A 13,031-nucleotide genomic window follows, 5' to 3' on the forward strand; every position below is an offset into this window, starting at 1 on the left:
AATTAAAGAATAAGAAATGTAACAAATTTTTATAAATTTTTATAAATATTTTTAAAAAAAAAAAAAAAAAAAAGATATATTATTATAACTCTTATTCATACATTTATATGTATTATCTTTAAAGAAAAAAATAGGTAATAATAAAATTATATATATATTATACTCTATGAATAGAATATGAAGACATAAAAAAAAAAAAAAAAAAAAAAAAAATTATATGTGGAAAAAGGAACGCTTTTATAAATATTATTGTATTATTATATTCCTCCAATAAAAAAAATAAAAAAAAGGAAAATATATGTTCTTAAATTATAGTAATATTTATGTAGTGTTTTAGTTATTTTTGAAACTAAAAAAGTAATTAATCTTTGTTATAAAATTTAAGATAATGGAAGAAGTTAAACAACGAAAAAAAATTTTAATTGCAGAAAATTTAAAAGATACTAAGGAAAAAAGAGTATTAAGGAAAAAAAAAAAAAAAAAAAAAAAATTTTATAATATAAATAATCTGAAATAAACAATATAATTTATATATTTTTTATATATATTAATATAAAATTTATAAAAAAAATTTCGATGAAATGTACCATTATAACATTTTTATAATCAACATTTTAGATTTTAAAAAAATTTGAAGAAATAAAATCAAAATGGGATAAGCAGAGTAAAATAATAAAAGAAAAAACAAAGAAAAAAGAAACTTTAGCAGATCAAGGAGAAAAATATAGAGAAAAAAACGAAGTAATATATATATATATAAAATATATTGCTTATAATGTATTATTTTAATATTTCATCCTTTATATTTATATGGTTTATTTTTATTTTATTTTATTTTATTTTATTTTTTTTTTTTTTATCTAAAAATATTAGTTGAATGTTTTGATTGACTATTTAAATAAAGAAGAAAAGAAAAAAAGTAATTGGTTAGAAAATTTAAGATATGGATGTGAAAAAATAAAATTCAAAGAATCCATTAAAAAAATAGACTTGAATAACAAAATATCTAATAATAATAAAAAGTTATTTAATAAAATATTTGAAAAAAATGAAGAAAAAGAAGAATTAAATGAAGAAAATTATAATAAAAATAAGGATATGAAGAAAGAACAATATGAAGGAATAATTATTGAAAAAATTAAAAATAATTTAGAATTCGTTTTATCAAATTTTGCGTTACCATTAGATAATAGTTTCCTTATCAAAGGAGATAAGATAGATATAAATGAGTTCCACAAAGAAAATAATATTCAAATAAATGATGAAAAAGATTTAATAAATAACGAATTAAAATATGAAAAAGAAATAACATATAGCAAGTGTGATAATTTAAATAATAGTAATATTGATAATAAATCAAATGAAGAAGAATACTTAAAAATAAGTAGTTCTTTTTTAGAAGTTAAAAATAATGGGAAGGAAATTATTAACAAATATATTATTTTAACAAATTGTTCTTCAAGTGTAATTATTTATCAAATTACTTCTAAAAAAAAGATAAAATTAAAAAATGAAGTTATACATTTAAAAGATGCTATATATTTTGATAATGATAAAAACTATATTGTTTTTATATCTCCAAATATCGGATATATAAAACCTAAAGAAAAAATAAAAATAAATTTTACTTTCATTTTTAATTATTTTGTAAATAGTTTTGGTTGTTTCACTATAAAATACTTATATAATAATAAAATTTTCAAAAAATATATTTTCCTTAATGTTGATTCTTTTTATAATTTAATTGAATTAAAAAAAAAAAATAAAAAGAAAAAAAAAATGGAAATTGAAAATTACAATTTGTGTGGAACAAATTCAAAAAGTCAAATAGAGAATTTAGATATAAGAAAATTATGTAAAGCTATCAATTTTATAAATTTTAATTATTATTTAAATATAAATGAAAAAAATATTATTTATTTTTTTAAAATAATAGAAGAAATGAATTACAATTTTTTTATAAAATTAAAACGTCTTATAAGAGAAGAAATATCTGATTATACAAATAATAATGGTAATAATAATTATAAAAATAACAAATATAATGATAATAATAATTATGAAATAAAAAATAAATGTAATAATAATTTTAAACAAAATAATATTAGCAACTTAATAGAATCTGAAAAAAACATCTATGATGATAATATTTTTTTTCAGAGCAAATCTGAAATAACTTTTTCCAGTGAGAAATGTGATTGTTTCAAGAAAATCGACAAACATTATATTTTAAAAAATTGTTTAAAGAGTTTTTTTAATTATATGAAATTTAAATTATCTTGTTTTTTTAATATTTATTCATTATCGTATGATTTGAATTTTTTTAAAAGTCATTTTCTTGTGACAAGATCAACTTTTATTTTCAATAATTTAAATTTAAATACACTTATAAATGATTTGAAGGAAAATTATAATAAACATAATGAGAAAAAATTAGAAATATATGATAAAGATGACTTTAAAAATTATAATAAATCTACACTTGAAAGTATTTATAATTTCTTCATTAGCACATATGAAAAAATTAATTATAAAAAGGAAAATTTTTTTTGTTTATTTACTTTTAATATATATGAATATGTAATAGAATTAATAAATTCTTATAAAAATTTTAAAAAAAATTATAAATTTAATAAAAATGTTATGTTCATAAAGAACGAAATTTATAACAAACAAATATCTCAATATTTAAAAGATAATGATAGCAATCATAAAAAAAATAAAGTGAGTAAAACAGAAGAAAAAGAATTTCGTGATTTTCTGAATAAAATAAGTTATAATTATCATATCAATATAATGCATACACTTCCTAATATAATTATTAATAATTATCTTAATTTTTTTATAAATTTCATATATTTACAAAATAAATTAAATATTTCTCCAACTTTTTATTTTTTTTATTATTTTCAAATTGTGAATTATATTCAGAATTTATATATAAAAAGAAATACATTTTATAAATGTACAGAAGAAAATGTTTTTATTGATATAAATAATCAATTGCTATGTGAAATTTTTACATATATATATACTCTATACAAAAATAAAGAAAATAACAATAAAATTAATGAAATAAAAGAAGTTGTTTTTTTTTTATTTTCTTCAATTTTTATATATGTAAGACAAAATATAAAAAATTTATATATTTTTTTTGATATTCATCTTTTTTACAATCATATAAATAAAGAGAAAAATAACCTATTTGAAGAAGAATTTTATGAAAATGTTTTTTTTCAATTTTTTTTTCCTTATTTAAGAAATTTTATTTCACAAATTTCGAGTTTAAAGTATGAATTACACTTCTTAAAAAATTCTGATGATATATTACAATTTTGTGAAAATTATTTCTGTGATGAAAAATATAAAAAAGAAGAAAAAGGGAATGAAGAAATAGATAAAAATAGTGTAAATGAAAAAGTTGAAATAAATACAGACAATTTTAATAATGTAGATTCAGTTAAAAACATAAATTTAAATAATCTAAAAGAAGAAAAAATTAATTTTATTAATAATTTTCATATTGACATTGAATATAGTGATATTTTTGAAAAAAATAATGATAAAATTTTTAAAAAAATGAACATTATTAATAAAAATATGGATGGTCATATATTTTTTATTTTCGATAAAAAGTTGTTTTCCAAAACAGTTTATGAATACTATTTTGAAAACTTAAAAAAAAAAGTAGAGTTAAATTTATTATATTTGAAGAATATATATAGCAATAAAATAAAAATATGTGAAGAAGAGAAAGGTGAAAATAGTGTCACTAATTTAGTAATAAATGAAGAAAAAATTAAAAAAAAAAAAAAAATAAAAGGAAAAGAAAAAGAAAAAGAAAAAGAAACTACTAACGAGAACGAATATGATAACAAAGAACCAAATTCAGAAGAAGAAAAAAAAAAAAGAGAAAGGGAAAAAAAAAAAAAAAAAAAAAAAAAAAAAAAAAAAAAAAAAAAAAATTTAGAAAAGGATAATGATAATAATTTACATGTTATACGTAAAAATGAAGAACAAAAAATACAAAAAGATATAAAAGAAGAAAATAAAGAATTTATCAATTATTATTTTATAAAAATATTTGAAATTTTAAATGTGAGTACATATATTTTAGATAATAAAAAGATTATTAGTAATATAATAAACCTCAAATTTTCCAAAAACGTAAATATAAAAGTAGGACCCATTTTAAATAAAGAAATATATTTTATTTTATTTATATGTAATTTAATATCAGTTGAACACTTAAATCATTTATATAAAAATTTTAAAAATTCAAATTATTACCTATTTAGTGATTATATTGAATATAATAGAAAAACTATTATAATTCTATTTAAAGAAATTCTCCAATATTTTAATCTTGAAAACAATATGAATAAGAATAATTTTTTAATGAAGATTCCTCTTGACACAAATTTTGATTTCTTATTTATTCATTTAAATAATTTAAAAGGAGACAAAAAAAAAAATATGGAAGAAAAAGATGATGAAAAGAAAAATGAAGAAGAAAATTATGATGAAAAGAAAAATGAAGAAGAAAATTATGATGAAAAGAAAAAGGAAGAAGAAAAAGATGATGAAAAGAAAAATGAAGAAGAAAATTATGATAAAGAAAAAATTTCTTTAGAAGAAGATGATGAAGAAAGCTGGATTACAGGATTTAACAGAATAAATTTAAAAGAAAAAAAGGAAGAATATATGCAAATTTTAAAAAATAATGTAAAAAGAGAAGAAATGAAATACATTTGTATCATTTCACCAAATATAAAAAATTTTTCTTTAAATTTTTCAAATATGAAAGAAATTATTGAATGGATAAAACTACTGAACCTAATAATATTTTTCAATATTTCTGACGTTTATATATATGGTGATTTATTTTTTTTATTTTTGTTTTTTATATATGATAACCATATAATAAAAGGAAAAAAATGTAAGAGCATAAATGGTACTTATATTAAATTAGAAACGAATAAAAATATTAAGAGAAAAAAATATTATGAAGAAATAGAAAATATATGTAATTCAAATAATAATGATGATATTTATTTACAAATTTTAGATATACAACACTTTCCTCATAATTTATTATTACTATTAAAGATTAGTATATTTAATATTATTAATTTATATAAAAAATATAAAATAAATATGCATTTTCCTTTTGATATATTTATTAAATCAAAAAAAATTATAAATGATTCTTCATATTCCTTATACTGTTTATTACCTTATAAAAACTATGCATCGATGATAAATGCAGCCAAAAAAAATTTTCATAATAAGTATAAAAATAAAATGAGTAAAACGAATTTTTTTGAAAATAAAAATCAGAGACATTATGTAAACTCCTGGAAAAAAATATATTTAAATGAAAAAGAAAATGAAGAAGCATATTTAATTAAAAATAATTTTGACGTTAAAAAAGAGAAAAAAGAAAAGGAAGATTATTACAAAAAAAATATTGAACAAATTGATGAAAACTTTGAAATTACTTCATTATCAGAAAAATTCACAAAAAAAGAAAATAACTTAAAAAATGATCTAATTATAAATATATGCTTATTAAATATAGGAAAACTAACTGTAAATAACATCTTAATAAATATAAAAAAAGAAAATAAAATATTATGGTTATGTGGGTCTTTTGAAAAATATATAAAAGAAAATTGTGAAAATAGTTTAAAAATACTTGAATATTTTTTAAATTATTCTTCAAATGATGATAATATAATACATGTAAATAATTTGATTATATTAAATAAAAAGATTTATTCTTTATATTATTATCATATATCAAAAAAAATAAACATAACATTTTTATTTAACAATTATAAATTTTTAATAAAATTATTTGATAGAAAATATTCCAAAAGTGATATGTTATCTTTAATTATTTGATATATTTTGCCTTTCTACATAATTTTTAGAAAATACTTAAAATTATTTTTATAACCATTTTTTTTCCACTTTTTTTTTTTTATGTTATTTAAACTTTTACATTTTTACTTTTCTTAAATTTTTCAGTTTATCTTTCTTTATGCTTGATTTATAAATTTTTATTTGTATAATTATTATTATTATATCTTTTATTAAACTTTTTTTTCTAAATTTAATTTTTTCTGCTTTTTTTTTTTTTTTTTTTTTTTTTTTTTTTTTTAGTGTTGTTTATTTGTAATATACTTAACATTTTATCTGAATAACTAAAAGAATAAAATTATAATTTAAAATATATATATATATATAAAATATAAAAAAAAAGTGACATTCAATTAAATTAAAAATACTTAATACATTAAAAAAAAAAAAAAAAAAAAAAAATATATTATTCATCACATATATTTACAATTTTTTTATAATATTTTATGTTCTACGAGAGGTATTTTTTTTTTTTTTTTTTTTTTTTTTTTTTTTTTTTTTTTTTTTTTTTTTATATATATCTATTTTTTTTTGACTTCATAAAAATTATATTATTAAAAAATATAAATTCAATTTTTAAAATATTATAGAAAACATATTCACAAAAGAAATAAGAAAATAAAATATATATTAAATGTTTTATGATAAGTATATATATTTCTTTCATTTTTATTATTGTACCAATAAGTTTGATAATTAAAATATATACATATTTGATATCATTCATTACGGTTATATATTTTTATAAAAGTGAAAAATTAAAAATATTTTTGTTATTTTATTATAGTTATAAAAGATTAACTTTATATAATTAACATATTCACTTATATAGTAAATTATATTGTGAGTTAAAATTTTTATAATAATTTGTTCTGTTTTAATGTAGATATAATGAAAAAAAAGGTAGATAATAGAATAAAAATATTGGTTGAAAACAATGTAGCATTGGGTCAACGAAGTATGTTTTTAGTAATAGGAGATCAAGGAAAAAATGTAGTTGTAAATTTTTATTTTTTATTAAGTAGGTTAGTTAGTAGATCGCATAATATATTATGGTGTTATAAAAAAAAATTAGATTTTTCAACAAGTAAAAAAAAAAGATTTCGTGAGATGAAAAAAAAAATAAAAAAAGGGACATTTGATGCAACTGTTGATAATAATTTTGATTCTTTTTTAAAAAATACAAATATAAGATTTTGTTTTTATAAAGAAACTAAAAAAGTTTTGGGAAAAACATATTCAATATGTGTTTTACAAGATTTCTCATATATAACACCAAATATTTTATGCAGATGTATTGAAACAGTAATTGGTGGTGGAATCATTATTTTTTTAATTAATAAATTAGATGAATTAAAAGATATTTATAATTTAACACTAAACTATCATAAAAAGTATACAATGAATGGAATATGTAATGCATATAATAATTATATTCATCGTTTTTTTCTTTCTTTAAATAAATGTAAAAATGCTATGTTCATTGATGATGAAATGAATATATTACCACTGAATGATAATCATTTGCATATAAAAAAAATTACAAATAATTTCAATAATGATTCAATAAAAGAAAATAATATGAATAATTTTCAAAATAAGGAAAACTTTTTAGTTACCGATAGAAAATCAGCAACATTAGGTGGATTTTTGTGTCCTGATAAAAATTTATTAGTAGAAAAATTGAAATTTTTAGAAAATATATGTGAAGAAAATGAAAAAAAAAAAGAAGAAAAAAAAATATTTTTATACTCTTCAAAATTTTATGATGGAGAAAATTCAAAAAAAGATGAGAATGACAATATTACTACCAATAATGATAGTAATAAATTTATGTATAGTTTTTTAGATAGAAATATAATGAATTTGCTAAATATATGTTTAAGTATTGACCAATTAGAAATATTGTTAAATATGTGCAAAATATTAAGAAATGATGAAGAGAAAAAAAAAAATATAAAAGAAATTATTTTTAGTTTATTAGCTAATAGAGGAAGAGGAAAATCAGCTACATTAGGTTTGTTATTATCTTTAAGTATTTATTTTAACTATAGTAATATCATTATTACTTCAGGAAATAATGATGGAATTCAAACCGTTTTTGAATTCTTAGATAAAGGGTTAGATATTTTAGGTTTTAAAGAATTTAAAGATTACGAAAAGATATATGAGATGAACAAAATAAAAGAAATAATAATTTTTAAAAACATAAAGTACTTAAAACAAAGAATAAGGTATTTAGATATAATTGAAGACGAAATTTTAAATTGTGAATTAATGATAATTGATGAAGCTGCATGTATTCCTATAGATATTTTAAGGAATAAAATAAAAGGGGAAATAACTATTTTATCAACTACTTTAAATGGTTATGAAGGAACAGGAAAAACTTTTACATTCAAATTATTGAAACAGTTAAAGAAAAGATTCGTCACACAATTGACATATGAAGAATTCAAAAATATGAAATATTTATACTTCGATAAAGCTTTTGTTGACTTAAGTTTAAATAATCCCATAAGATATAGCTTCAATGACGAAATAGAAAACTGGTTAAATAATTTTTTATGTCTTAATTGTAATGAAGTTTCAAATTTAAAAGATAATTTATGCGCACCTCAAAACTGTCAATTATATTTTGTGAATAAAAATATTTTTAAAAACTATAATAGTACTAGCGAAAATTTATTGAAAAAAATTATGACTTTATTTGTGACATCTCATTATAAAAATACGCCAAATGATTTAATTATGATATTAGATTCACAACAACATCATTTATTTATTCTTATTAACAATAATTCATCGACTGATAATATTGATAAAATAGATATATATGGAGTTCTTCATTGTGCTATCGATGGTATTATTAACCAAAATAAAATAAAAAAAGCTGTTAAATTAGAAGATATTGTTGATATAATGAGAAATAACAAAATAAATGATCAAACTGAACCTAATCAAAATTATTTAAATGGATATGATAGAAATATAAATAAACACATTAATGGTACTCATAAAGATAATGATAAAAATGTTATTAATTGCATAAATGAAAATAGTATTAATTATTCAAATGATAGAAATAACAATGATTCATCTCAAATAGAAAAAAATAACATACTGAAAAATAATGATTTATTAAATAAAGAATTTGAAGGAAATTTAATACCATATATAATCAGTGATTATTTTGATTTTTATTTTTATAATTATATTGGTATACGAATAGTGCGTATTTCTATTCATCCATCAATACAAAATTTGAATTACGGTTCTGAATTTTTAAAGAAAATTTATGATTACTATAATATTTATAATTCAAAAGATAGAAAAGAAAATTCATACTATAATGAAAACATAATTTTATATAGTTGTAGTGGAAATAATATATTTTTTGATGAAAAATTAAAAAAAATTGATTATATTGGTACTTGTTTTGGTTTAACAAAAGGATTGTTGATTTTTTGGCAGAAAAATAAATTTATTCCTGTATTTTTAAAACAACAAAAAAATGAAATAACAGGAGAATTCAGCATTTTAATGTTAAAACATTTAAATGAAGAATTGAAAGATTTATTTATAAAATTTTATTATGACTTTGTCAGAAGTTTATGCAATTTACTTCCATATTCATTTAAAAAGCTAGAATCTTTTGTTGTATTTAATTTATTACATAATACAATACATTCATCAAAAAATAATGATAAACAAGATTTAGATAATCAACAGGATAATATTTCATGTTTTTATGATAATACTTTATTAAATGAAAAATCAATATCATATTTTTTTCATTCTAATGATATTTGCAGATTAAAAAGATTTGTTATGGAAGGAAGAAATTTTTATGAAATTTTATATTTATTATCTACCATATCTATTTTAATATTATTCAAAAAAGTTCAAATTGATTTAAACTTTTTAGAATATACAATTTTATATGCTGTATCCTTTCAAAAAAAAACTTGTAAAGAAATATCTGATGAAATTAAAATTAATGTAAATCAAACCAATGCCATATTTAGAAAAATTATTCATCGTTTTTATAATTTCATCAAGGTAAAAAAAAATATATATATATATATATATATATATATTTATATATATTTATATGTATGCATTTTTTTCATTATTTGACATTATATCATCTTTTAATTTTTCTTTTTTTTTTTCCTTTTTAAATGTAATATCATCTTTTCTTTTATAAATAGGACATAATGGAAAAACAAATAGAGAAAGAAGTAAATGAGGAAATTAAGGAAAAATTAAAAAAAAAAAAAAAAAAATCTTTAAATATAGAATTACCATCTGAGGAATACAAAGAAGAAATAAAAAAAAATTCTTTAATAATTAAAAAAAAGCAAGAAAATGAAAAACTTTCATTAATGAAAGAATTTAATATTTCAGGTATATTTATATCTACTTTTATATAGAAATATCATTTTTATAATAATTTATATATATATATACACCTAGTATTTTTTTTTAGAGTCCTATTTATTTTTTATATTTTTTTTTTCTTTTTTTGTATTATATGATTTTTTATCCACATATTTTTATTTTGATCTACTATGTTATTAAAGTATTTTTTTTTTTTTTTAATATAACGTATTATGTTATTTATTTTTTTATATGTTTAATATTATATATATATATATATATTTTTTTTTTTTATCTATTAATTTATTTGTATGTTGTTAGATATTTTATATATTTTTTTTTTTTCTTAAATATACACATGTAAATGAATCTCTTTTTTTTTTTAGGAAATATCAAAAGAAAACACATTAATTTAAAAAAAAATGATAACCCAAATCTTATTAAAAAAAAAAAAGTTATCAGTTCATAACTTTTTTTTTTTTTATAGTTGCAAAATGATGATACTTTATTTTATTTTTTTTTTTTAATATTTTTTTTTTCAATTTTTTTTTTTTTTTTTTTTTTACAATTATATTCTTATTTAATTTTATTTTATATTTTTAAAAGTGTTTAATTATTATACATATTATATTATTATTATTTGTTTTAATTATTATATTATTTATATTTAATATTTTTAAAGAACTTTGAGTATTTTTCTTTTTAATAAATTATTAAGTAATTATTTTAATCTGATATTTAAACATATATATATATATATATATGTTTGTATATATATATATATATATATATATGTTTGTATATATATACCTATATGTATATATTTAGAATAAAATGCTATATAATATAATTATTTTAATTTTTTATTTAAAACTTTCTAAATGTTTCTCAAAAAATAATAAATATGGTTTCATAAATATAAATAACTATTCTAACATTGTAAATAACAATAACAATTTAAGAAGTAAAAAAAATGCCATTTATTCTAAGATTGAAATAAAAATGCCTGCCTTATCAAGTACTATGACTTCAGGAAAAATTGTTAAATGGAATAAAAATATAGGAGATTATGTTAATGTATGATCATAAAAAACTTTTTTTTATATGCCTTATAATTTTTCTTCAATATTTTACAATAACATGTTTTGTTTTTATTTGAATAATTTTAACACCTATTTTTAATACAAAATTTGATTATAAAATTTTAATACACATTCTTTTTAATAAAAAATTTTTGCTTTATTCTTACTATTATCCTTTTGAATTTATTTTTTCTGACTTTTTTTTTAGCTAGGTGATACTATTATGACAGTCGAAAGTGACAAAGCAGATATGGATGTTGAGGCATTTGATGAAGGTATTAAAAAACAAAACGAATTGATTCTTAATTTTTTATAATAAGAAAAAAATATATTTTTTTTAGGATTTTTAAGAAAAAAGCATGTAGAAGATGGTTCAGAAGCTAATGTTGGTGATATCTTGGGAATTTTAACAACTGAAGAAAATGAAAACATAGATGAAGAGAGTAATAATGATAAAGAAGATAAAATGAAAGATGAAAAAAATTTTAAAGAGCAAATAAATACAGACATACAAGAACAGGCAGATGATATGAATGAAGTGAAAATATATATTCCATTTATTATGAGCAAAAAAAATAAAGCGAGAATAAATAAATGGCTAAAGAAAGAAAATGATTTTATAAAAAAAGATGAAGTATTTTTTTATGTTGAAGATGATAAAAGCACAATAGAAGTGGAAAGTCAATATTCTGGTTATTTGATTTATATAAAATATATGAACTATGTAAATATATATATATATATATATATAAATATTTATATATTTTAAATTCATTTTGCTTTTTTTAGGTATCATTAAAAAGATATTAATTAATGAAGGAGAATTTGCAGATTTAGATAAAGAGGTAGCTATTATTGCAATTAACAAGGTAACTTATTTTAAATATATATTTTCTAAAAAAAATGTGAGTTATTTTATATTTTTTTCTTTTTTTTTTTTTGTAGGCAGGAGAGAAAAAAAAAGAAGAAAAAAGTTCTTTTAATCAATCCAAGTAAAAAATATAAGATAATTTGCATTATTTTTAACAATTATATTAAAACTTTAACATTATTGTTATTTTGATATTTGTTTTCAATATTATTTTCATCATAATAATTAAGGAAGCTTTCATATATATAACTACTATTTTTATAATTCAAATTCTCACCATCATATTCATTTTATAATTCTACATTAAAATTAGGGAAAGTGAAGATGAAGAGATAAGTGAAAATAATGTATTAATGCATTATAAAAATATAATTAATAATACTAATGAGGGAAAACTTTTTTTGAAAAATTTAAAGTAAAATTAAAAATTCTTTTAATTATGAAATATATTTGTGATATTTTCAAAATAATAATTATTATTCTTTTTTTATAGCTCGCAAGAAGAAAAAATGCTAGAAGAACGACTTAAGTTAAATTTTGAGAAATATAATCGCACTTCAAGTGATATTTTCAAGTAAATATTACAAAAAACATATACATTTAGAATACATAAAAATTAAGTCTAATATTTACATACTTATTTTAATCTTATAGATCATTTGGATCTAACACTAATGACCCAATAACTAAAAAAGAAGTAAATGTAAACCACAAAAAAAAAAAAAAAAAAAAAAAATATTTATATAAATATGAGTATATATGCATTAATT

The 13,031-nt window shown here is 16.7% G+C and overlaps 3 protein-coding genes across 3 annotated transcripts in view; all 3 read left to right on the top strand.

Annotated features, from left to right (window-relative positions):
• Positions 1 to 388: 388 nt before the first annotated feature.
• On the top strand, positions 389 to 5,907 carry PGAL8A_00479800 (conserved Plasmodium protein, unknown function; the record flags this gene model as incomplete). Its single annotated transcript, XM_028673584.1, has 3 exons — positions 389 to 457; positions 619 to 741; positions 874 to 5,907. 3 exons carry the CDS (start codon positions 389 to 391, stop codon positions 5,905 to 5,907), a joined length of 5,226 nt encoding a protein of 1,741 aa, XP_028530022.1.
• A 909-nt stretch (positions 5,908 to 6,816) lies between these two features.
• On the top strand, positions 6,817 to 10,777 carry PGAL8A_00479900 (histone acetyltransferase, putative; the record flags this gene model as incomplete). The annotated part of the gene is made up of 3 exons (XM_028673585.1): positions 6,817 to 9,987; positions 10,140 to 10,335; positions 10,695 to 10,777. The coding sequence occupies 3 exons, from the start codon at positions 6,817 to 6,819 to the stop codon at positions 10,775 to 10,777; spliced, it is 3,450 nt and encodes a 1,149-aa protein (XP_028530023.1).
• Positions 10,778 to 11,142: 365 nt separating this feature from the next.
• Positions 11,143 to 13,031, top strand: part of DLAT (dihydrolipoamide acyltransferase component E2, putative) — a gene marked incomplete at both ends in the record, with an annotated part of 4,092 nt that continues 2,203 nt past the window's right edge. Inside the window, 8 exons of the mRNA XM_028673586.1 lie at positions 11,143 to 11,385; positions 11,599 to 11,665; positions 11,732 to 12,082; positions 12,180 to 12,259; positions 12,336 to 12,382; positions 12,575 to 12,676; positions 12,755 to 12,835; positions 12,916 to 12,964. Of these exons, the coding sequence (XP_028530024.1) occupies positions 11,143 to 11,385; positions 11,599 to 11,665; positions 11,732 to 12,082; positions 12,180 to 12,259; positions 12,336 to 12,382; positions 12,575 to 12,676; positions 12,755 to 12,835; positions 12,916 to 12,964 (1,020 nt within the window). The remainder of the gene's footprint in view (positions 11,386 to 11,598; positions 11,666 to 11,731; positions 12,083 to 12,179; positions 12,260 to 12,335; positions 12,383 to 12,574; positions 12,677 to 12,754; positions 12,836 to 12,915; positions 12,965 to 13,031) is intronic.

This window comes from Plasmodium gallinaceum, assembly GCF_900005855.1.
Source record: "Plasmodium gallinaceum strain 8A genome assembly, contig: PGAL8A_v1_141, whole genome shotgun sequence".
Lineage (NCBI taxonomy): Eukaryota > Apicomplexa > Aconoidasida > Haemosporida > Plasmodiidae > Plasmodium > Plasmodium gallinaceum.